This window comes from Lichenostomus cassidix, chromosome 23 (assembly GCF_008360975.1).
Source record: "Lichenostomus cassidix isolate B80296 chromosome 23, HeHo_3.0, whole genome shotgun sequence".
NCBI lineage: Eukaryota > Metazoa > Chordata > Aves > Passeriformes > Meliphagidae > Lichenostomus > Lichenostomus cassidix.
The window spans coordinates 2,144,476-2,169,652 of NC_139503.1; the positions used below are offsets into that span (position 1 = coordinate 2,144,476).

Genomic DNA, 25,177 nt, shown 5'->3' on the forward strand with positions numbered 1-25,177 from the left:
ACCCTTCTCCTTCCCCAAATGGAGCTCCAGGATTTTCCAGAGCCACCTCAGAACCTCATGGATCATCCTGGGAAGGTCCTGGATGCTCCAAAGCAGCTCCACGATGCTCCTGGGGAACCTCAATCCTCTGGAATGCTCCAGGACCCTCCTGGGAAGCCCCAAAAATCCCCTGGTGAGCCCCAGGATGCCCCAGAGCAGCTCCAGAACCTTCCTAGGAACCCCCAGGAAATCCCTGGGAACCTCCAAAATCCTCTGGGAAGCTCAAAGGTGCCCAGAGAAGCTCAGAACCTTCCTGGGAAGCCTCAGGACCCTCTTGGGGAGCCCTGAAGTTCCCTGGTGAGCCCCAGGATGCCCCAAAGCAGCTCCAGAGCCTTCCTAGGAACCCCCAGGAAATCCCTGGGAACCTCCAAAATCCCCTGGGAAGCTCAAAGGTGCCCAGAGAAGCTCAGAACCTTCCTGGGAAGGCTCAGGACATTTCTGGGAAGCTCCAGGATGCCCCAAAGCAGCTCCAGGACCCTCCTGGGAATCCCTAAAATCATCTGGGAAGCTCCAGGATGCCCCAAGACAGCTCCAGGACCTTCCTGGGGAAGCTTCAAGATCCTCCTGGGAAGCTCCAAAATCCTCTGGGAAGCTCCAGGATGCCCCAGAGGGGCTCCAAGACCCTCCTGGGAATCCCCAGCACCCCCCAAACACCCCCAGAACCCCAACATTCCCACCCCATTCCTGTATTTCTGGATCCATTCCATGGGCAGCTGTCCAGCCTATCCCAGGGAATGGCAGATCCCAGGGAATGGCAGATCCCAGGGAATGACAGATCCCAGGGAATGGCAGATCCCAGGTCACCCTGCCAGGGACACATCCCACATCCCCCACATCCAGCAGGCTCATCCTGCCCAGATCCCCTGCAGCCAAGCCCCGGGAATCCTCTTAGGGCCGTTTGATCGGGATAATCGCATTAGCCACCCCCTTGGTGCTGCACGATCCCAAAAGGGAGAGGGGAAGGTGCCGAGGAGCTGGAAAAGCTGAGCTCCTTAAGGAATTAAGAGACATGGGAGATGGGAGAGCTCTGATGGGATATCAGGATGAGGACAAAGCTTTGGGGTTTGGCTATCCAGGGAAGCAATTCCCACCCAGCTCCAGCCTGGGATCTGCAGCACCTCCCGGTGTGAGGTTGGTGATCCCAGAAAAACCTGCTAAGGGAAGCAAAAAACCTCCAACATAACTGAAAACACCACGATTCTATCATCAAAAAGCAGCTGGGGGAAAAAAAAATCCTACAGAGAAGCTTTCAGGGATGTTGTTTTCATTATCTCTTCCCCAAAATTATATGTTCCCAGGAGTGTCACTTCCTCCACAAAGCTGGAAATTTCACGGGATAACCTTCCCTGCGGCGAGAATTCCGGCTGGTTTTCCAACCTCTTCCTCCCCAAGGCCCCTCAGGACAGCCTCCCTCCTCCCTGAGTTTGTTTATATGCTTTGAATCCCGTTAGGAAACCATCTCCCTCCTTCAGCGCCGCTTTCTCCGAGTTTCCATATTTAGTTCTTTCGGCTGTTCCTGTTCCTGAAGCAGCTTTCCTGCTGCATCCCGGTTTTCCCTGCTCGGAATAATAATTCCCCCAAACAGAGGGGGAATGATGGGGGAAATATGGGGGAAATATGGGGGAAATATGGGGGAATTATTATGGGGGAATTATTATGGGGGGAATTATTATGGGGGGAATTATTAGGGGGGAATTATCGTGGGGGAATTATTATGGGGGAATTATGGGGGGAATTATTATGGGGGAATTATTATGGGGGAATTATCGTGGGGGAATTATCGTGGGGGAATCATCCCACATCCTCCCTGCCCCGATGGATGTTCGCCACACTCCCTGACCCACCCCGATCCCAAATCACTCCCCAGGCCCTAATCCCGGGTTTGGGATCAGAGGGTACTTCCCGGGGCGCTGCTGCCCGTGGGATGGAGAGCCGGGAGCGGCAGGATTTTAGGGAGGGACAGAGTTAAAGGCGGCGAAGGAGGTTTCCTCCCGGCACGTGGCTCCATGTCAGCCGGCAGAGGCAACGCAGGGAAAGCGCCGGAGGAATTCACCGGGAGCGGGAGACGCTGCTCACAGGGAAATCGGTGCTCGGAGCCCGGCAGCCAAGGTGAGCCCAAGGGCAGCGCTGGAATCGCTGCCTCTCCGCCCCAAATTCCTCCTCCGCGGGGATCCGGGGCGCTGGGGGTGTCCCCGTGTCCCCAAACCCCGGGAGGGTCACTGGGATCAGATCCCTTGGCATTCCCGAAGCCAGGGCTGAGCAGGACGGGCTGTGGGGCTCCCAGGGGTCTGGCTGGGGACTCTTGGGGTCCAGGTGACAGCAGGGGGGGCTGGCAGCTGCTTTTGGGGTCCAGCTGTGAGGGAGGGGTCAGCTGGCAGCTCCACAGTCCAGCTGGGGGGTGGAGGATCCGGCTGGGGGCTTTGGGGGTTCGTTTGTTCGGTTTAGGGTCCACTTGTTGGCTGTAGGGTCCAACTGGAGGCTCTTGGGGTCCCGCTGATGGCTGCAGGGTCCAACTGAAGGGTGCAGATTCCGTTTGGTGTCTCTTGGGGTTCCATTGCTGTATTTAGGATCCAGCTGGAGGCTCTTGGGGTTTGGTCAATGGGTGTAGGGTCCAGCTGAAGGGTACAGGGTGCAGCTGGAGGCTCTTGGGATCCAGCTGTAGGGTCCAATTGAAGGGTGCAGATTCCATTTGATGTCTCTTGGGGTCCAATTGATGGAAATTTAGGATCCATTTGACACCTCTTGGGGTTCCATCGCTGGGTTTAGGATCCATTTGACGCCTCTTGGGGTCCCACTGCTGGGTTTAGGATCCATCTGATTAACGGGTTATCCATCTGAGCTCCGGTATAACGGGTCCAGAGTCCAGCTGAAGGCTTTAGGGTCCAGCCGGCCATTTTTGGGGTCCAGCCGCTGCCCGCAGGATCCAGCTGACGGGCACAGGGTCCCACCGGAGCCTCCTGGGAACAGGCTGCCGCTTCCCTCATCCCTCGGGATCCACCTGATGGATGCGCGCTCCTCCCGCCGCCTTTTGGGGTCGGGCCGCCACCTGCCCTGCGGTGCCTCGGGGGGCTCCGGTGCCTCGGGGGGTGCCGCCGCCGCTCCGCTCCGCCCGGGCCGAGCCCGGGGCTCCCCCGCCCGCCGCTCCCAGCAGCCCGCCGGGGCCGGGGGAGGAGCGGGCACGGGCGGCGGCGGCGGCAGCGGTGAGTGCCCGCGGGGTGCGGCGCTCCGGGCGCCCGGGACGGCGGGGACAGCGCCGGGCTCGGCGGTCACCGGGCCGAGCGGGGCCGCACCTGCCCCGGAGCATCGCCGGCCGGCGGCGGGGCGGCGGGGAGGAGGGTTTTGGGGATGCCCGGTGCGGATGCGGTGCGGGGAGCAGCGGGATGCGCATGGAGCGGCCGGAGGGGTCTCGACCCCCGCGGGGACAACGCCGGGAGTCCCCCGTACCCCACTGCCGCCAGCGAGGCACCCCTAACTCACCCCCCAGGCTCGGAGCCGCGATGCGAACCCCCAAAACAGGGGCTGCGCCGACAGCGGGGGGGCTGCGGCCGCGCTGCTCCCGTTCCCATTCCCGTTCCCGGGGGCTCCCCGGAGCCTTTCCCGGTGCGGGGCGGCAGCGCTTCCCGGCCGGCGGCTCGGCACCGGCAGCGCTCGCCCGTGCCATCCATCATCGCGCTGAAAGCCCGTTGACGTCAACTCCGTCCCGTGCACGCCGGTCCCCAGAGCCGGGAAACCGGGATAGGGACCGGGAAAAGCGGGATGGGGACCGGGAAAAGCGGGATGGGGACCGGGAAAAGCGCGAGGGATGATCCCCGGGAGGGTCTGTCCCGGGACATCGCACCGGGCTCACCTCATCCCGAGCTTCCCGCCGCCTCCAGCCTGGGATTCGTGCGTGGATTTGCCTTTTCCAGAGCTTGTTCCTCCCTCCGCGGGGTTTGGGGCAGGAGCCGCGCTCGGTCCTGGAGGGAAAATTGTTAAGGAAGGGCTGAGGAATAGTGGGATGACGCCCTGGGATGGGCAGAGCTCCTGTGCCTCTCCCTCGTGCCGCAGCCTGGGGACAGAACGTGGGGGCAGAACGTGGGGACAGAACGTGGGCATCACCCTGGCACCGCAAGGGGCACTTTCTGGCCCCTCTGTGCCCCTAGGTTGTCCCCAGGGCCACCGCGGTGGACCTGGCATTGGGCTGCAGGGTGGCCCCGCGGGAGGTGGTGCCTGTGAGGGGCTCGGTGGTGGTCAGTGCTGGTCAGTGCCACCCCCAGCGGACTGTGGTGGTCACTGCCCACTGCTGGGGCTCTGAGGGTCCGAGACCCATGGCAAGGGGGCTTCTGAGGCTGAAGGCATCGCTGGGTGCCCAGGGAGCATCCCGGGGCTGTGCTGCTCGTTCCAGGGGTGCTGGGAGTGGGAGGCTGTGGATCCTCCGGGATCACGGGATGGGCTTTGCTGCCAGGCACAGGAGCCTGGGGGTGTTTTCCACCGCAGGACAGGGGAGCATCTGCCCAAACCGAGCCTGGTTTCAGCCCCTGACTGCTCCCAAACCATCCCTGGATCATCTCTTGGTGATCAAATCATCCCTTGGTGATCTCCCCAATTGCTTCCAAACCACCCCTGGCTGATCCCCCAGTTTCTCCCAAACTACCCCTGGTTTCATCACCAGCTATTCCCAAACCATCCCTGGTTTCATCCCCTGTTTACTCCCAAACCACCCCTGGTTTTATCCTCCAGCTATTCCCAAATCATACCTGATTTCATCCCCCAGCTATTCTCAAATCATCACTGGTTTCGTCCCCTGTTTTCTCCCAACCCACCCCTGATTTCATCCCCAGCTAGTCCCAAACCACCCCTGATTTCATCCCCTGATTTCTCCTAAACCACCCCTGGTTTCATCCCCTGATTTCTCCCAAACCATCCCTGATTTCATCCCCTGATTTCTCCCAAACCACCCCTGATTTCTCCCAAACCATCCCTGGTTTCACCCCCTGATTTCTCCCAAACCACCCCTGGTTTCATCCCCTGATTTCTCCCAAACCATCCCTGATTTCATCCCCTGATTTCTCCCAAACCATCCCTGGTTTCACCCCCTGATTTCTCCCAAACCATGCCTGATTTCACCCCCTGATTTCTCCCAAACCATCCCTGATTTCATCCCCTGATTTCTCCCAAACCATCCCCGATTTCACCCCCCGGCTGCTCCTCACCTCCCCTCCAGCCCAGTTCTCCGTGTGCCCATTTCTCCCCGCCCCGCCACCTCCCCAAGGCCACTCCTGCTGTGCTCACAGCTCTCTGTTCCCGATGTTCCTTCTCCGCCATCCCTTTGTGAGGCCAAACTCCTGCCACCTCCCACACTCCCAGCGCTCCAGGCTTTGTCCCCATTCCTGCCTTTGTGGGACAGGGACAGAGGGTGACATTGCGGCATCTTGGCCCCAAATCCGGGGGCAAATCCCTCCCTTTTCCATCCCCCCCGAGCTCCTGCTCTCCACAGGCTCCTTCGGGAAGCCTCACACGGATACAAGATGCAGTTTAAGGTGATGAAAATCCCTAATTTCCCTGCTTATTAAAACCCGAGCCGTGTGGCAGCAGCTCTCGGCGTCCCTGTCAAGGCACTTCAAATGTTTTGTCACAGCGTTTCCAGGAGCAGGGAGGGAGCCTTGACTGGGAATTTTTGGGAAGGGATTGACAGCCCTGCTCCTCCTGGACTCAGGGGCTCCTTCCCTGCCCTGGGATGCTCTGCTGGGAGCCTCTCCATGCTCCTCATCCTTCCCATGGGCAAAACCACTCCTGGAGATGGAGATCTCAGCCTGGAAATTGGGAATTGTGCAGATTTCAGTTGTGTGGTTGAGCGACACCAAAGCTTTTGGCCTCATCTTCCCACAACTGCACCTTGCTGGGATCATCCAGTGTCCCTTCATCCCATCCTCCTGCTCCTCCAGGGATGCAGGAGCATCCTGGATCCCCGGTGTCACCCCTGGGAGATGTCCCAGCTCCTCGTGCCACAGCGAGGGGTGTTTGCCGCAGCCTCTCCCCCTCCTGGCATCACCAGAACTCTTCCCAAGTTTTCTGCTGATCCCCGAAGAAGCTCTGGGATGATTCTGCAGCCTTAGCAGTTAAAAAAGCAACTTTTTCTGCAAACAAAGCTGCTCACCCCGAGCTCCTGCTGGGCTCGGGAGCCAGCTGGGACCTGCAGGATGGATGGATTTGGGAATGTCGGATCCAGCCAGGCTCTTGGCACATCGTGCTGCTGGATGTGGATTTGGCAGTGTGGGTGGGTTGGGTGACCCTCAGGTGACCCATCCTGGAGCTGGTGGCTTGTCCCTGGAGACCCGAGGGTGGCATCTGGTCAGCACTTTGGGATTTCAGGATACAGAGCCCCCGGAAGGCAAAGGGATAATCGCCAGTGCGGAATGGGGAGGATGAGGAGGCACTGCTGGATGCTGCTGGAAGGAAATCAGATGTTCCCTGCTGGTAGGAGCAGCAGAAAGCCGGAGCTGAGAGCAGCCCTTCCCCTGGAGGAAGCAGCTCCATGAAATATTGATGGGATTCACACACGGCAGCCGAGCCGTGCGAGCTGCATTGCAGAGCTGGGAGCCGAGCAGCCGGGAAGGAGCGGCAGCCGGCGACGGGAAAAGCTCCTCTCCACATCCCCTGCCTGCCGGGGGACATCAGCCTGGCCTGGCACGGCTGTGCCAATCTCGGTGCCACCGGGACGAGGGTTGGGATCTGAGCGGGATGATCCCGTTCCAAATGCTGATTTCTTGCATCCCCACGGAGCTGTCCCAGATTTTGGGGCCTCACGGCCACAGCATCCCACTGCCCTCACTGCCACTTCCTGCTCCGTCCCCAGCGGCCCATGGTGGCCACAACCAGCACCAAGATGCCACCAGGGCACATTACCCGCGCTGTGCCCTGGGATTATCTCCAGGATGAGCTGGACCACCGGGAACGGCCGCTGCGTGCCGCAGTGTGGCTCTGGTGGCCAGTTGGGCTCGGCCAGCGCTGGCTGTCCCCCAGGCACGGCCCTGCCGGGTGGCTTTGGCTCCTCGGATTCCTTGAGGTTGCCTAGGAAACGCTGGGATTCAGCACGGATCTGATGGAAGCGGGCGCAGACGTCACGCAGGGACACGGGGGACAGGGACGGCGCGGTCGGGGCGCTGCTGTCCCCAAATCAGGCCAGCAGGAAGGGATCAGGCATGGATGAGCTGGAATTCCACCTTCCCAGTGGGAGATGGGAGGAGAAGGACGCTGTGTCCCGCTGGAAGATGTTTGGTTCCCCATCCTGGTGCTCCCAGATGGATCCTTCTGGAACTGTGACATCCAGGCTGGCTGGAGATGGACACAGCCTTTGGGAATGGGGATGGAACGGGAATGTCCATCACTGAGGTGTGTTTGGACACTTCAGGACTGATGAAGATTCCCATAGGATATTTCTCCTGTGCTGCTGCTGCCTGGAGACCTCCATGCTCCCAGTCTGGATCCCACTGGTGCTCCCAATCCAGATCCCACTGGTGTTCCCAATCTGGATCCCACTGGTGCTCCCAGTCTGGATCCCACTGGTGCTCCCAGTCCGGATCCCACTGGTGCTCCCAATCCAGATCCCACTGGTGCTCCCAATCCAGATCCCACTGGTGCTCCCAATCCAGATCCCACTGGTGCTCCCAATCCGGATTCCTCTGGTGTTCCCAATCCAGATTCCTCTGGTGTTCCCAATCCAGATCCCTTCAGTGCTCCCAGTTTGGATCCCACTGGTGCTCCCAGTCTGGATCCCACTGGTGTTCCCAGTCTGAATCCCACTGGTGCTCCCAGTCCGGATCCCTTTAGTGCTCCCCATCCAGATCCCACCTGCAGGAGCAGCTGGAAGCATGGAGAGCACCCGGAGCAGCCCCAGCTCCTTCCAGGCTGGAGGAATTCCACCCCACAAGAGCCATTCCTGGGTGTCTGGAAGAGCTGAGCCCTTGGGGACATCCCTGGGGATGTCACCACCATGCCATCGGATCCCAAGCTCTCCATGACCATCAGTGCTTCCCATCCCGATGGCAAACCAGGCCACCTGCTCTTTGGAAAACCTTCCAGACCAGAGCCATCCTGTGGGATTTGCTCCAGGGTTTTCCTCCTCTTCTCCCTCCCAGGCACAGCCCTGCTAAACCTCACTCACCCCACAGCCAGGCCTTTTCCCAGAGGCAGGAGCTGCTCCTGTGGGATCCCCAAAACCAAACTTCCCAACTTTTCCCAAAAAAACGGAGCACATTTGGACCTATCCTAGCTGGATTGATCCTCCACCTGCAGCAAATTCCAGCCAGGATGCAACTTTGCTCACCTGCCTGAGCCAGGAGATGCTGAATTCCAAGAGCTGGAGTTACTCCCAAATTCCCAGCTCACGTGCACCCAATTAGCCCCCTTGTTGAGCAATTAAAATTATACGAGCAGCTGCCTATGGAAGGTGAAGCAATTAATTAGAATTAAATGGTTTTAGGGGAAGTAGGCCCTGCCTTATTCCCAAATTGCTGGAGGAGCACGTGGAGGGAGCTGGGATGCTGCAGCTCATCCTGGCCTGTTGTTGCCCAGGACTGGCAGGGCCTCAGAGTGGCAGCTCTGGCAAGCTTTTATTCCCAAAAACGTTGAAAATTTTCATTCCCAAAAAGGTTGAAAATTGAAAATTTTAGGGAATTTTAGGACCTACCTGCTCCAGACATCCCCAGTTTTCAGTGCTGCCCCTCCAGGCTGGACACATCCCCAGCACAGGGGATAGAAATCACCTCCTGCCCCACTGCCAGCAGTTTCCAGCCTCATTTTCCTCTGGGAACACCAACCTTGTGGGTTTGGAGGGAGCAAACAGCTCCCAAAATCCCTCTGCCTCCTTCCCTGGCAAGGCAGCGTTCCCAGCCACCCCCACCATGCTCATTTAGCACCTTCCTCCTCCTCCTCCTCATCTCCCACCTGTGTGGGGCACCTGCGGGGCTGATCCTGATCCCTCCTTCTCCAGAGCTTTTCCCAAAACACCCATTTTTCCCATCAGTATTTTGCCCCTCATTTCTCTTCCTATGGCATTTTTGGGGCCAGCAGTGCCTCGGCTGTTCCTTCCCACACCTGCAGCCCCTGGCACTGCCCTGTCACCGGGATCCATCCCCTCCTGGGGTCACCTGTGTCCCCTCAAGCCCCACTTTTCCCAGCCCCGCCACCCCCTGGCTCTGTCTGCCAGGATCCAGGGGGGTCATCAGCCCCCCAAATCCCAGCCCAGGGATGCCCCCAGCGCATCCCACCCCGCTGGACCACCGTGCCCCTGCTCGGGGCTGGGAGGAGAACTGGGTCAGCCGTGTAACCATGGAGATGCTGAGGGAGATGCTGAAGCAGCGCCAGCACAGCCCCGGCTCTCCAGAACCCTGGAAAGATTCACCCGCCCTGGCACCCTCCGGATCCGGCCGGGATGGGGCTGGGAAGCTGAGCCGAGCCTCCTCCTCCTCCCCTGCGCAGGGCCGGTAAGGAACCTCCATCTCCTCTTTTTTTTAAATATTTTTCGGGGTGCGGCGGGCGGGGAGGGCAGAGCTCGGCCCCCGCGCCGCCGCCATCCGAACGCAACAGGGATCCCGGTTTTCCTGCCGCTCCCGCTCATCCAGCGGCGCCAGGGATGCTCCGGCCATGACACGGCTGCCGGCCGTGCCCGGCGGCTCCGCGCATCCCTCGGGCTCCGGGCTGGGCTCGCTGGGCAGCTCGCCGGTGGTCGTTTCCCGCAAGGACGGAGCGCGGCGGCGGTGAGCGCTGCGGGGGCTGCGGCGCTGCCCCGGGAGCTGGGGATGCGTGCCGGTGGCAGGGCAGGACGGGGCTCGGCTGCGGCGACACCGTGGGTCGCTCCGAGCATCCCGGCGGTTCGGGATGCGGGGAATTAATCAATCGGGGAAGGAAACGTGTGTTTGAAGGGAAAACGGGTGCCGTTCCCTGGCTCCCCCCGCGCTGCCGGGAAGGGGGAGCTGCGGGGCTGCGGCTTCGGCATCGGGCTGAGGGTGCTGTGGGGATCCGAGGGTGCTGGGGTGATACTGAGGGTGCTGTGCTGGAACCGAGGGTGCCGTGGTGGCACTAGGGGGGCTTTGGTGGTGCCAAGGATGCTGTGGTGGTACCCAGGATGCTGTGGCCATGCTGAGGGTGCTGTGGTGATACTGAGGATGCTGTGGCCGTGCCAAGGATGCCGTGATGGCACCCAGGATGCTGTGGTTGTGCCAAAGATACCTTGGCCATTCTGAGCGGGCTGTGGCCCTGCCAAGGATGCTGTGGTGGCAGTGAGGATGCTGTGGTGGTACCCACGATGCTGTGGTGATATCAAGGATGCTGTGGCCATGGCAAGGATGCTGTGATGATACCCAGGATGCTGTGGTGGCAGTGAGGATGCTGTGCTGGTAGCAAGGATGCTGTGGCCATGCCCAGGATGCTGTGGCCATGCCAAGGATGCTGTGGCCATGCCAGGGCTGGCTGAGCTGTGGCAGCCACAAGCTCCAGTGCTCACACCCAGCCTCCCACCCAGCTCCTCTCAGCACCAGACACCCCCAAGCCCCCCACCCAGCACCTGCAACGGGCAGAACCAGATTGTGCAGAGAGACAAGGGGTAAAATCACGGGCAGGGGAAAGCAAATCCTCCCTTCGGGCTGAGGAGCGTGCTCGGCTTCCTTTGCGGCGGATTATCCCTGTGTGTGTTGCATTGGAAATGATCCCATTAGCGCTGTGCTCTCCTGATCTAATTTGCTCCCACCAGAGCCTGGTGCTCTCCCGGCGGCTGGAGCGGCGAGCAGGGAGCAGCAACAGGAGCCTGGTGTGTTTTCCTGGCCCCACGGAGAGCAGGGCTGGGCTGTTCCAGGGATTTCTCACCCGGAATGTGGAGGGGCCGGGCTGGGCCTGGCTGAGCCCTCGGGCAGAGGGGTTTGTGTTTGTTCAGCACAGCCTCAAGCGGGTTTGCCCCTGGGGAAACTGAGGCACGGGGTGCTTGGGGAACGGATTGGGATCCATTCCCTGTGTCAGGTGCATCCTAAGGGAAAACTCGGGGATTGCAGGAGGTCTGGAGCCTGGGAGAGGTGGGTGGCGTTGGGAAGTGTCATCCCAAAGGTGCCCAAGGCGGTGGATCAGCCCTGACCCCTCCTGGAGGAGGTTCTGGAGGCAGGAGGAGCTCTGTCCTGACTGCTGCCGTCGGCACAGGGCTGGGATGGGGTAGCTCCTGATCCCAAGGGCTCCATCCCTCTGGAATATGGCTCGTCCCACACCAAAGGCTTGGGAATGGGGCTCTGGAATGGGCTCACCCCACACCGATGGCTTTATCCAAAGGGCTCCATCCCTCTGGAATGGGGCTCATCCCTCACCGATGGCTTTATCCAATGGCTCCATCCCTCTGGAATATGGCTCATCCCACACCAACACCTTTACCCAAGTGGCTCCATCCCTCTGGAGCTGGAGCTCGGTGCTGAGCCCCCCTGGGCATGAGGAGTGGGGGGAAGGCTGTGGGTCAGTGCCCGGGCAGAGCCAGGGGGGAAACCCCAGCCAGGAGAGAGCTCATTAATGATATTAATGACTAATCACCCCCTGCCCCTCTAATTGATAAATGCACGAGTTCAGCGGTGCTGGAGCTGATCCCACAGCTCCTGCCAGGTCTCATCCCAGCCATGCCCTGTGGAGTCCCCAGCCTGCCCCACTCCCCATCCCCAGCTCTGAATTCCCCATTCCCACGTCCATCCCTCTCTCCTGCAAGGGAAACATTTTCCCTCCATCCATTATCACAAAGTGGCTTCACTTGGCCTGCAGTTAATAATTCACCTTCCCCTGGAAGATGGATGCTCCATCCCGCTGGAGTTTAAATATTCATGGTGAAGGGAAGGCGGCAGGGCCGAGTGGGAGGTCTGGCATCACCTCTGGGGCTCCTGGTCTGTTTGCTCCAGGGATTCCCATTCCGGGGTGGAATCACCTGGAGCAGACATGGATATGTTTGGAGAAGGGGATTTGTGGGGAGAACCTGGCTGGGTGTGATTTGGGACATCCTCGGGGTGGATGGGGTTGTACCCAAGGGTTCCTTGTCCCTGGCTGGGCAGGTTGGTGGCACTCAGAGCCTTCTGCCCATCCAGGTGTCAACATCCAGGGATGTTGGGAATGTCCAGATCCCAAAGGGAGCTGGGGCAGGGCTGGGTGTTCACCCCACAGGTTCTGCACCCCTTCCCACACCAGCCGCTGCTCCCGTGGGTTGGGAAAATCACAGAATACACTGAGCTGGAAGGAACCCACAGGGATCAGCCAGTCCAGCTCCTGGCCCTGCACAGACACCCCAAAATCCCACCCTGTGAGCATTATCCAAACCCTCCTGGAGCTCTGGCAGCCTTGGGAATGTTCCCATTCCCTGGGGATCCTGTTCAGTGCCCAACCCTCAGCGGGAAAAACCTTTTCCTGACATCCAGAACTCAGCAGGTTGTGCCACCTGAATTTACCAACACCTCGAGGGCGCTCTGGACGTGACAAAGGTGACACCACCACTGCCACCACCACCCCTGACTCATCCCCACCTTGTCCCACAGCTGATCCCGGGCAGCAGGGCCGGTAGCGGTGCCGGCGGGCGCGCTGACCATGTTCAACGGCGATGCCAGCTCCTCATCCGCCAGGAATGTGGTGCGCAGCTCCAGCATCAGCGGCGAGATGTACAGCCTGGAGAAGAGCGCGCGGGGCAGCGCCGACTCCGTCAGCGTCACCGCCAGCAAGAAGCGGCGCTCCAGCCTGGGCGCCAAGATGGTGGCGATCGTGGGGCTGTCCCAGTGGAGCAAGAGCACCCTGCAGCTCAACCAGACGGGTGAGAGAGGCCAGCCTGGGCATGGCTTGGGGTTCAGGCGATGCCTAAAATGCTGGTAAAAATTGAGAAGTGTAGGAAAAAGGGTATTACCTTGGTTTAATAGGATCCCAGGTGCACCACGATGGAAAAAAGAGAGAAACAGTACCAGCAATACACAATTTATGGACTTCACCGATTAGCATATCTATCTGAAATTCCCCAGTGAGAAACCTAACAAATGAAGTAATTGCCCCCTTATTCTAATTACCTCCCCCCAAAAAGGTTACAACTTAGTTTACAAAAACATGTCCCAGGGCTGGGGCTCTGTTCAAGGTTGGTGCCTCATGCTCTTGAGATTGTGGAGATGTTTCGTCTTCTCCAAAGAATTCTGAGGAAGGCTGGAGTACAAGGGTTATAAACTTTTGTTTATGTGGGGCTAGATACAGAGAGTGAAAGTACAGGGATGGGAAAGGGTAAAAAGGATAAAAAAAGGGTATAAAAGTATAATGAAAAAGGACAAAAAACCCATCAGACATCATAGGTGGTCACCCGTTGCGTTTTGGTTGCCTGCGTGTGATGGGTGCAGCTGAAAATGGCACTTAAAAATGGTATTTAAAAAAGGTGCCTATAAATGACACCTAAAAAGTCACCTAAAAATGACACCTAAAAATGGTGCTTAAAAGGGGCGCCTATAAATGTGACACCTAAAAAGTCACCTAAAAATGGCGCCTAGAAAGGGACCTGAAAATGGGGCCTAAAACTGACACTTAAAAAGCCACCTAAAAAATGATACCTAAAAATGGCACCCAAAAAGGGCACTTAGGGTGCCTGAAAAGGCACCTAAAGACACCTAAAAATGACAACTAAAAAAGGCTCCTAAAAATGGTGCCTGAAAATGGCACGTAAAAAATGATGCATAGAAACGGCGCCTAAAAAGAAGCCTAAAAATGGCACCTAAAAAACCACCTAAAAATGGGGTCAAAAAATGGCATCTAAAAGGGCACCTGAAAGGCACCTTAAAAATGGTGTATAAAAATGGCACCTAGAAATGGTGCCTGAAAATTGTGCCCAAAAATGGTGCTTAAAAAGGGTGCCTATAAATGTGACACCTAAAAAGTCACCTGAAAATGGTGCCTAGAAAGGGACCTGAAAATGGGGTCTAAAACTGACACTTGAAAAGCCACCTAAAAAGGCACCTAAAAATGATGCTTAAAAATGGCACGTAAAAAGTTATGTGTAAAAATGGTGCCTAAAAAGGCACCTAAAATTGGTGCCTAAAAATGGGGCTTAAAAAGGGTGCCTGTAAATGACACCTAAAAAGTCACCCAAAAATGGCACCTAGAAAGGGACCTAAAAATGGGGTGTAAAAAGGCACCTAAAAGTGGCACCTAAAAATGACACCTAAAAAATGACACCTGAAAATGGTGCCCAAAAAGGGCACTTAAAATGGGTGCCTGAAAGGGCACCTAAAGACACCTAAAAATGGCGCCTGAAAATGGCACCTAAAAAGGAACCGAAAATGGCACCTAAAAAACCACCTAAAAATGGGGTCTAAAAATGGCATCTAAAAGGGCACCTGAAAGGCACCTTAAAAATGATGCTTAAAAATGGCACCTAGAAATGGTGCCCAAAAATGGTGCCTAAAAATGGTGCTTAAAAAGGGTGCCTGTAAATGTGACACCTAAAAAGTCACCTAAAAATGGCGCCTAGAAAGGGACCTGAAAATGGGGTCTAAAACTGACACTTGAAAAGCCACCTAAAAAGGCACCTAAAAAATGATGCTTAAAAATGGCACCTTAAAATCCTGTGTGAAAATGATGCCTGAAAAGGCACCTAAAAATGGGACCTAAAAAGGGACCTAAAAATGGGCGCTTATAAATGACCTAAAAAGTCACTTAAAATGGCACCTAGGGGACCTAAAAATGGGGCCTAAAAAGGCATCTAAAAGTGGTACCTAAAAATGACACCGAAAAAATGATGCCTAAAAGTGGCACGTAAAAAGTTATGTGTAAAAATGGTGCCTAAAAAGGCACCTAAAATTGGTGCCTAAAAGTGGGGCTTAAAAATGGTGCCTGTAAATGACACCTAAAAAGTCACCAGAAATAGCACCTAGAAAGGGACCTAAAAATGGGGTGTAAAAAGGCACCTAAAAGTGGCACCTAAAAGTGGCACCTAAAAATGACACCTGAAAATGGTGCCCAAAAAGGGCACTTAAAATGGGTGCCTGAAAAGGCACCTAAAGAGACCTAAAAATGGTGCCTAAAAAGGAACTTAAAAATGGGGTTCTAAAAATGGCATCTAAAAGGGCACCTAAAAGGCACCTAAAATTGGTGCCTAAAAATGGGGCTTAAAAATGGTGCCTGTAAATGACACCTAAAAAGTCACCTAAAAAGTCACCTAAAAAGGTCACCTAAAAATGGCACCTAAAATTGGGGCCTAAAAAGGCACCTAAAAAATGATGCCTAAAAATGGCATTTTTACCATAAAAAGTTATGGGTAAAAATGATGCCTAAAAAGGAACCTAAAAATGGCACTTAAAAGGCGCCTAAAAATGGCACCCCAAAAAACTACCCATAAAAATGACGTCCAAAAAAACTACCCATAAAAATGATGCCCAAAAAAACTACGCCTAAAAATGACAGCTATAAGTGGCAGCTAAAAAACACATCTAAAAATGACACCTTAAAAAGACACCTAAAAAAATACACCTTAAAAAATGACGCCTGAAAACGACACCTAAAAAAATCGCATTTTAACCCCTCCCCACCCACCCCAGCATTTTTTCCAGGTGCCGAATTTGCACCAGGCTGTTGCTTTTTATCCTGCATTTTGCTGGTATTTCATCATTTGAGAAAGGAAGGGTTAATTGGGATCCCTCCCGCCATCCGGGGCGACCCTAAAAGGGCGAAATTTCCCCCAAAATCTGCAGCACCTGGCAATGGCAGCACCGGGATGCTCCAGGCCTGCCATGGGGACAGCCCCGAGCCAGCAGGACAAACCTGGCGATGCCACCACGCACATGGGCACGCGGCGGGGACCGGGGACAGTGCCAGGGGTGGCTGCCCGTGCCACCCTCCTCCTGCTGCCGCGGCCATCTGCCACCGCCGGGGACACGTGGCGGGGAGGGGGGTGGCGGAAAGGGGACATGGGCAGCGTTGGGGCTGTGCCCACACCTGTGGCATTGCGGGCTGCTGTCCCCTCTGGCATGGGGACAGGGGACTCTGGGGGCCAAGGGGACATCGGGCAGCACTGGGGCTGTGACACTGAGGGTTCCTGTTCCCACTGGTTTGGGGACAGGGAATTTTGGAAGCCAAGGGGACATGGGCAGTGTTGGAGTTTTGACACTGAAGGTTCCTGTCCCCTCTGGCTCGGGGACAGGGGACTTTGGGGGCCAAGGGGACATGGGCAGTGTTGGGGCTGTGCCCACACCTTTGGCATTGTGAGTTCCTGTCCCCTCTGGCAGGGGACAGGAACTGTGACACTGAGGGTTCCTGTCTCCTCTGGCTCGGGGACAGGGGATTTTGGGGGCCAAGGGGACATCAGGCAGTGTTGGAGCTTTGACATTGAGGGTTCATGTCCCCTCTGGCATGGGGACAAGGGGACTTTGGAGGCCAAGAGGGTGGTGGGATGGTGGCAGCACTTGTGGGGTGAGCAGGGCAGGTCTCAGGGGCAGGGGGGACTCTCAGCCATGTGAACCCACGGTGACACCGGGACAGATGGGGTGGGACACGGGGACACGGGGACACAGGGACACGGGGACAGCCCGCAGCTCTCCTCTCCTGCCTCACCACAACAAATCCACGCGGCATCACCGGGAATTCACCCCGAGAATGACAAACACACCCCGGGCGGGGCTGGGGACAGCACCCCCGAGCTGATCCCGTCCCCAATTCCAGAGGGAGGCCCCAAAAAGCTGCGCAGCACCATCCGCCGCAGCACAGAGACTGGCATCGCCGTGGAGATGCGGACCAGGGTGACCCGGCAGGGCAGCCGCGAGTCCACCGACGGCAGCACCAACAGCAACAGCTCGGACGGCACGTAAGGAGCGGGGACAGGGACAGGGACAGGGACGGGAACGGTGTCCCCCGGGAGGGGCAGAGCCATGCTCCATGAAAATCCTTTGCAGGTTCATCTTCCCCACCACGCGGCTGGGAGCGGAGAGCCAGTTCAGCGATTTCCTCGACGGGCTGGGGCCGGGGCAGCTGGTGGGGCGGCAGACGCTGGCGACACCCCCGATGGGTGAGAGGGGACAGCGCCCGGGGGGCTCCGGAGGGAGGGAAAGGGGGGAAGAGGCTGCGTGTTCCTTCCCAGGACTCCATCCCGGTGTGGGCATGGCTTGGGAATGCTCTGGGAGAGTGCAGGGCTCAGGACATCCCTGAAAATCAGCAGCTCTGCCTTTTCCTCGGCTTTCCTTTTCCTGGGGTTTCATTTTCCTGGGATTTTCTTTTCCCGAGGTTACCTTTTGCCAGCATCCTGCTGCAAGGTGGAACCAAACACCTCACCTCTTGTTCAGTTTTTCCCTTTGAAATCCCAAATGGGGACCAAAAGTTGGACCCTGAGTGGGAATTCCAGCTGGGGAAACACCCCGAGGTGTCCATTCCTGATCCTGCTGGGAATGGGAAGAGCTGTCCGGGGTGTCCTGTCCTGCTCTCCCTAAAAGAGACACTTAAAAAATTGAATTTTAAATGCTCCCTGGGGCATTGGGAGCTCTTCCTGAAGGGAAAGGAAGGGGAAAGGGGAAAGGGGAAAGGGGAAAGGGAAAAGGGAAAAGGGAAAAGGGAAAAAAAGGGAAAAGGGAAAAAAAGGGAAAAGGGAAAAAAAGGGAAAAGGGAAAGGGAAGGGGAAAGGGGTGGTTGGACCCCTCTGATTTCCCGGCCCCTGATCCCTCTGGCTGACCCCAGAGTGGAGGTGACCATCAGGGGTGACCCTGAAGGTGTCTCACTCCCTCACAGGCGATGTCCACGTGGGCATGGCTGACCGGAACGGGCAGCTGGAGGTGGACGTGATCCAGGCCAGGGGACTCATCCCAAAAATGGGCTCCAAGTGCATCCCTGGTAGGTGGCTGTGGTGGGAGGGGGTTAGGGATGGAGAGGGTCAGGGATCATCCCAGGATCATCCCAAAATCCCACTCCATGTCCTCATTTCTCCCCGTTTTCCACCCAGCCACCTACGTGAAGGTCTACCTGCTGGAGAACGGCGTCTGCCTGGCCAAGAAGAAGACCAAGGTGGTGAAGAAGACCTGCGACCCCTCGTACCAGCAGCCCCTGCTCTTCGAGGAGAGTCCCCAGGGCAAAGTCCTGCAGGTGGGCAGGGACACCTTCCCCTGTCCCAGGTGGCTCTGAGCCTCATCCAGCCTTTCCTTGGACACTGCCAGGGGTGGGGCAGCCAGAGCTTCTCTGGGCTGGGATGTCCTCCTTGGAGCTGGGATGTCCTCCTTGGAGCTGGGATGTCCTCCTTGAGGTCTAGTTGCCCTCCTTGGGGTCTGGGGACATCTGCTTGGGATTGGGATGTTCTCCTTGAGGTCTGGAATGCTCTCCTCAAGGTCTGGTTGCCCTTCTTGGAGCTTGGGAAGCCCTGCTTGGGGTTGGGATGCTCTCCTTGGGGTTGGGGTGTTCTCCTTAAGGTCTGGAATGTGCTCCTCGAGGTCTGGGATGTTCTCCTTGAGGTCTGGGATTCTCTCCTCAAGGTCTGGTTGCCCTTCTTGGAGTCTGGGAAGCCCTGCTCAGGGTTGGGATGCTCTCCTTGAGGTCTGGGATGCTCTCCTGGAGGTCCAGGGTGTTCCTGGGGTCTGGAATGTCCTCTCTGGGGTCAGAATGCCCTGTGCCATGGCCTCCCCACCCTCACAGAGCGAGGAGAGCAAGCCCAGCACACCCCCAGCGCCCTCCCTGCCACCCCACCCCAACCCCAGCCGGGTTTTTCCGCCCGGGAACACCGAGCTGCCCCTGGAATCCCCTGGAATTCCCACCCAGCTCCATCACCACCCCGTTCCCACCCGCAGGTGATCGTCTGGGGCGATTACGGCCGCATGGACCACAAGTGCTTCATGGGGATGGCGCAGATCATGCTGGAGGAGCTGGATCTCTCCAGCGCCGTCACAGGGTGGTACAAACTCTTCCCAACCTCCTCCCTGGCCGACTCCAGCATCGGCCCGCTGACCCGCCGTCTCTCCCAGTCCTCCCTGGAGAGCTCCACCAGCCCCTCCTGCCCGTAGAGGGTGGGGTGGGCAAGGAGACATCCGTCGTGGCTACCAGAACTGGTCGTGGAGAGCTGTAAATATCCTTTTGATTTTTTTCTTTTTTTTTCTTTTTTTCCTTTTTTTTTTTTTTTTTAAATTTTCCATCTCCTTCCCCTAAAAAACCTGCCCTGGACGCCCTCCCTGGGAAGGGAGAGGGAGCGAGGGCTGTGTGAGAGGCAGGGGGGAAGGAGAGGTGAAAATTCCCTCCGAGGGCTGCGACTGCCATCGACCCCAGACCTGGAAGCTCCCAGATCCTCTCCGACCCCGCCGGGAGCTGCTTGAGGACAAAACTCCTTTCCTTCCACCCCCTTTCCCTGCCTCCATGGAAAAAAAAAAAAATCAATTTTCCAAGGTGGACAAACCCCGCCGAACTCCGAACGAATCCAACTCAGCACTACTTTATTTTTATTTTTTCGGTTTTCCAAGGAATGTAGCATCTTCTCTTATGTAGCTTTGCCACGTGCTAACAACACTCACTGCAATATCCAAGAGAACTCCGGATGGACCGGGAACATCTGCCACTCACATCCCCTTTGGTCGCTTTCCCAGCACTTTCGGTGGCCATTTCCCTGCCTTTTTTCCCCAAATTTTTTTGGATTTTTTTGTTTTTCAAATTTCCCTGGAGCATGTAGCCTGTGAGCATTGCCAAAACGAGAGGGGACAGGGAAAGGGGAGCTGACCTCGATGTCTGCTGGGCTGCTCCTCGTGTCCGGCCAAATCCAACGGACAAACTCTGGGATGCCTCATGGGAGGCGGGAGAAGACAACCCAAAGGATTGGGAATACCGAGATCCCGGCGGATTGTCTGCATCCCAGCCCCTTAATTCCCAGCTGGAATGCTCTCCTTGGAGCTGGGATGTCCTCCTTGAGGTCTGGCTGTCCCTCCTCGGGGTCGGGATGCTCTCCTCGAGGTCTGGATGTTCTCCTCGAGGTCTGGATGTTCTCCTCGAGGTCCGGAATGCTCAACCCTCGAGGTCTGGATGCTCTCCTCGAGGTCAGAATGTCCTCCCTGAGGTCTGGAATATTCTCCTCCGAGCTGGGATGCATCCCTTGAAGGCCGGAATTTCCTCCTCGAGGGCTGGGATTCCCTCCTTGAGGGTTGGGATGCCCTTCTTGGGGTCTGGAATATCCTTCTCGGAGCAGGATGCCTTCCTTGAAGGTTGGGATTCCCTCCTCAGGGGTTGGAATTCCCTTCCCAAGATCTTGGATCCTCTCCTGGAGATGCTCTCCTCGGGGCTGGGATCTCCTCCAGACCAGGATGTCCTCCTCAAGGTGTGGAATTTCCTTCCTGAGGTGTGGGATTTCCTTCCCAGGCTCTGGAATTCCCTTCCTGGAGATCTGGGGTGTCCTCCTCGCGGTTGGGACACCTCCTGGAGATCTGGGATGTCCTCCTGGACACCTGAATTCCAAGCAGGAGCAGAATCCATCTCCGGCTCTCTCCGGGGGAACATCTCAACAGCAGCTCTGGAATTCGGGGTGACGGACAAAGGGCCGGGAGTTCCTCATCGGGATGAGCGTTTTTGGGGTTTTTTTTTGTTAGTTTAGTTCGTTTTTTCCAAGCAGCATTTTGGTTCCCTCCGAGGGATCCAGTTCTTGTAGCAAACCCGGGAATTACGGAAGCTTTTTTTGAAGGTGCCTATTGAAATTTGCTGAAATTACTCAGGGGAGACACCACTAGAAACTCTTGGTTTCTTCATCCAATGTTCCTAAATCCAATGAAATATTCCTAAATCCAATGACTGTCCTGAAGGATCAGTTCCCAAAAAAGAGAAGGAGAAACGAAAACCCGACACACCAAAAGATGAGGAGGTTTTTTTGGAGACTGGAAGAGGACAAGAGGTTCATGGGGAATTTAACGGGGCTGGCTCTGACCTTCAGTCTTCACCACAAAGCACCCCGCAGCACGGCTGGGGTTTTTATAGGATTATTTCCTGGCAAAACACGGAATTCCACCACGCAGAGCACAACGAACCCACCTGGGCTTCTCCTGGTGGCACCGGGAATGAAGAACCAGCTCAGCCTCAGCGGGACAAACCCAAACCTGAGGGGAGAGACTCTCGGGATGAAGCTGTTCTCTCCATGACCCCAAAGCTGGGGGGGTCACAGTCCCAAACTTGGGAGTCCTCGACCCCAAATCGGGGGAATCATGAACCCAGACCTGAGGGTTCACAAATCCAAATTTGGGAGATCATCAACCCAAACCTGGGGGGTCCACGAGCCCAAATCTGGGGTCTACAAATCCAAACTGTGGGTCCACGAGCCCAAACCTAGGGAATCATAAACCCAAACCCAAGGGTTCATAAATCCAAGCCTTGGGATCCACAACCCCAAATCTGGGGGGTCCCACAAATCCAGATCTGGGGTTCTAAAACTCAAATCTGGGCTTCTACAAACCTAAATCTGGGGGACCACAAACTCAGAGCTTGGGGTTCACAACCCCAAATCTGGGAGATCATAACCCCAGACCTGGGGGTCCAAAAGCCCAAATCTGGAGATCCACAAACCCAAACTTGGAGGTTTACAAACCCCGATCTGAGGAATCAGAAACCCAATCCCAATTGCCCACAAACCCAAACCTTGGGGTTCCCAAATCCAAATCTGGGGTTCCACAACCCCAAATCTGAGATTCCACCAACCCAAATCTGGGGGTTCCATAACCCCAAAGTCCCACAACCCCAAATCTTGGGGTCCACAAAGCCCCAAAACCTGGGAGCCTGCAAACCAACTCTGGGGGTCTACAAACCCCAACTTTGGGGTTTTCAAACCCACACTTTGGGGTTTTCAAACCCACACTTTGGGGTTCCACAACCCCACACTCGTGGCCAGCAGGACTCAGCTGTGCTGTGCCCGTTTCTCCTGGCACTGCCACGATTTTGGTGACACTGGAGCTGCTGCCGTGACTTTGCCAACTCCAAACCATCACAAAAGGGAATTGGCTGGATCCTGCTGAGCTGGGATGGGGAAAAGTCCATCCTCTGCCCTGGGAAGGATGGAGGATGGAGGATGAAGGATGGTTGGACCGCAAGCAGTGATTCCAGGATGGAGACCTCTGGGAATGTGGGAAGCCCTGAACCTCCTTCCAGTGGGAATTTGGGGAACAAACTGAGTGCTGAAATGGGAAAAAACAACGGCTTGGACTCGATGTTCCCTCCTGAGCATGGAGCAATTCCATGGAATCAACACAATTCCATGAGATCAACACAATTCCATGAGGTCACCACAGTTCCATGAGGTCACCAGAACTCCATAGGATCACCACAATTCCACGAGGTCAACACATTTCCATGAGGTCACCACAATTCCATGAAGTCACCAGAACTCCATGAGATCACCAGAATTCCATGAGGTCACCACAATTCCATGGGATCAACAAAATTCCATGAGATCAACACAATTCCATGAGGTCACCACAATCCCATGAGGTCACCACAATCCCATGAGGTCACCACAACTCCATGAGATCAACACAATCCCATGAGGTCACCAGAACTCCCATGAGGTCACCACAACCCCTGGATGTGCCACAATCCAGCCTGGGCGAGGCTGAGCTTTCCCCATGCCGGATTTTTGACTCTCCACGCTGGAAAGCATCCCGAAAGCAAAACCTTCCCGCTCCTCCAGCTTCACCGACACGACTCCAACGGGAAAACTCCAAGATTGTCCCTCCAGGGATGTGGGCAGAGCTGAGCAGGGACGTTCTGCTCCCGGCGTGGGCACAGCTTCTCCCACCCCCTCCGCATTCCTGCATTCCTGCCGCAGCATTCCCTGCTCCAGGAACATCCCACGGCTGAGCTGTGACAGGAGCAGAGCGGGGGACGAGCAGCAGAGCACGGGGACAACACAATCCCGAGGGAAAACAAAACATCTTTGCTTTTCTGCTGGAAAAATCCAGGTGGAAACGATGGAAAATCCAAGGTTTTGGGTTACGGATGGCCGAGGGGTGACAAGGACAAAGCGCAGTGCTCCAGGAGGGATTCCTCGTGGGAACGTCACAAAGTGACACCAAAATCCAACCAAACCTTCCCTCCTGGTCCCCCAGGAGCTGCCGCACTTCCCAGTGGGAATGACCCACCTTGAACTGGTGTGGGAAACCCAAACTGGGGGAAGAGCTGGGGTTGTGCCACGGCGGCGTTGTGACATCAGCTCCTCGTTTCTCAACCCTTGGGGACGTCGTGTCAGATGATTTCCTTCCTCAAACAGCGAGAAAAACAGAGCTGAGGCGCCCAGAAATCCCAAACTCGGCTCCTGAAAAATTTACTTTATCCCAGGATAAATTTCTGCACTCCAAGGTGGATTTTTTGTTTGTTTTTCTGGGGGAATTTTTGATGCGCAGTGCGATTTGCAAAAGGAAGGAATTGGGAGTTTGATTATTTCCTCCGCTTTCTGTTGAGGAAAGAAACCCAAACCACGGGATTTGGTGGAGATTTTTTCCTGGAGAGAGGAATTAACATGGAATGAGATCAGTTTTTCAGCCCCTTTGACACCCAGCCCCCAGCAGAGAGGAGCAGCTCCCACCTGACACTGACAGAGCTGAAATCCAAACCCCCAGCTGGAGTCACGAGCATGGATTTGACCAAAATAGCCTCCAAATGATGCTCAACCATCCCCTAAATGCTGATAAAATTCCCACAAAGCACACAGAAACACTCCATGATTCCAGGCCTGAGTTATCCATGGTTCCCACCAGCCTGGACTGGGCTGGATTTGCCAAAATCCAGTGAAAATTTCCAAGAAATTTGGGCTCCATCAGAAACCAGCTCCTGTCTCACCACCATCAGGGGATGTTGGAAACCTGGGAGAGGAGGTTTGGATGGAGTTTTCCCGAAATCCAAGTGCGATAAAACACCAATTCCCTGAATTTACTGCCACAGAGCTCCTGGGAGGGTGGGAAAAACTCCCTTCTCCTTCCCCAGCTCTGCCAACCTTTCCTCCAGGAGCTCCTGGCTCCAAACAGAGCAGGAATTCCTCAGGAATGGGATCAGAATTCCCTCAGCTCGCTGGGAATCTCTGCTGTTCACTGCCTGACTCGACGACCTGGGAAATCCAGCTTGGCTCTGTTTCTGTGGGAAGAAATCCCAAAATTCCCACCTGGACTCCCAAACCCCCCGGCAGGGTGGGAATGGTTTTTCCTGATATAAAATAATCCCCAAAAAAAAACTGCACCAGGGATGTTTTTCCAGGTGGGAAAATCTTCCTTCCAGTTGACTTGGATGCTTCTTTCTGGATGGATTGGTTTGGAAAATAAGGGAATTGTGCAGATCAAGGTTTGGAAAATAAGGGAGTTGTGCAGGTCAAGAATCCCAAAATGTGTTTTTCCTCATGGATGGGAAGAGCTTTTCCCACTTTCCTTCGGGATTCCCCGGCTGCAGATGGATCTGGAGAATTCCCTGCAGGAATTTCCATCCAAAGGCAAATTTCCAGATTTTTTTTTTTTGTAGCAAAGCTGTTCCAACTGGAAGTCTTCCCTCTGCTCCAGACTGGTTTGGGTGGGGAAGACCTGAAAAATCCATCAAATTCCAGCCGTGGCCACTTTCCATAGGCTGCTCCAAACCCCATCCTGGGACACTTCCAGGGATTTCTTTTCCATGGAGAAACTCTTCCCAACCCTTGGCTGGATTGTTCAAGGTGTGGGAATTACTTTGAGTTGTTCTCGAGCTGAAAAGCTGCAGGAAATGGGGAAAAAAAACCCCCAAAATAACAGGGTTGGAATTTTGGGGGAACAACGCCCAGGTGGGAGAATCCTGGGGGAAGATTTTGGGTTGGAAAAAACACTTGGAAAAGTGTCCAGCCAAGGGTGTGTGAGGATCCCTGGGGAACATTGGGATGAACTCCAGGAATCCAGGAAATCCTGGTGTTCACACAGGGCTGGAGCTCTGCTTGGCGTGATACCTCATCCTTTGCTTTTCTTTGGAATTTCCCTCTTTTTCCCTCTTTTTTTCCCATTCCTTCAGGACCCGGAGCTGGTGCACTCAGCCTCATCCAGGTTTTTTTTTATTTTTGTTGTCCTTGTGGAATGAAGAGCAATCCATGATCCGGGGTGGGCAATCCATGGTTCTGCTCCTTTTGGGATGGCTGAGCTGAGGGATGATCCAGAGGGAAGATCCAGAGGGAAGATCCAGAGGGATGATC

General features: G+C 55.9%; 1 protein-coding gene across 9 annotated transcripts; it reads left to right on the forward strand.

Moving 5' to 3' along the window:
- The first annotated feature begins 1,833 nt into the window (after nucleotides 1-1,833).
- On the forward strand, nucleotides 1,834-24,737 carry RIMS3 (regulating synaptic membrane exocytosis 3). Of its 9 annotated transcripts, XR_014856257.1 has the most exons (9): nucleotides 8,816-9,503; nucleotides 12,567-12,835; nucleotides 16,711-16,852; nucleotides 16,941-17,053; nucleotides 17,767-17,868; nucleotides 17,978-18,117; nucleotides 18,813-22,280; nucleotides 22,376-22,394; nucleotides 22,548-24,737. XR_014856257.1 is itself a non-coding variant. In XM_085080933.1 (7 exons), the coding sequence occupies exons 2-7, from the start codon at nucleotides 12,616-12,618 to the stop codon at nucleotides 19,023-19,025; spliced, it is 930 nt and encodes a 309-aa protein (XP_084937059.1). In that variant the 5' UTR covers nucleotides 1,834-2,148; nucleotides 12,567-12,615; the 3' UTR covers nucleotides 19,026-20,817. The 9 variants fall into 9 exon arrangements, 2 of the variants coding, with proteins under 2 accessions (XP_084937059.1, XP_084937060.1); XR_014856253.1 differs by having other exon boundaries at nucleotides 18,813-22,489; XR_014856254.1 differs by having other exon boundaries at nucleotides 18,813-22,470.
- Nucleotides 24,738-25,177: the final 440 nt, after the last annotated feature.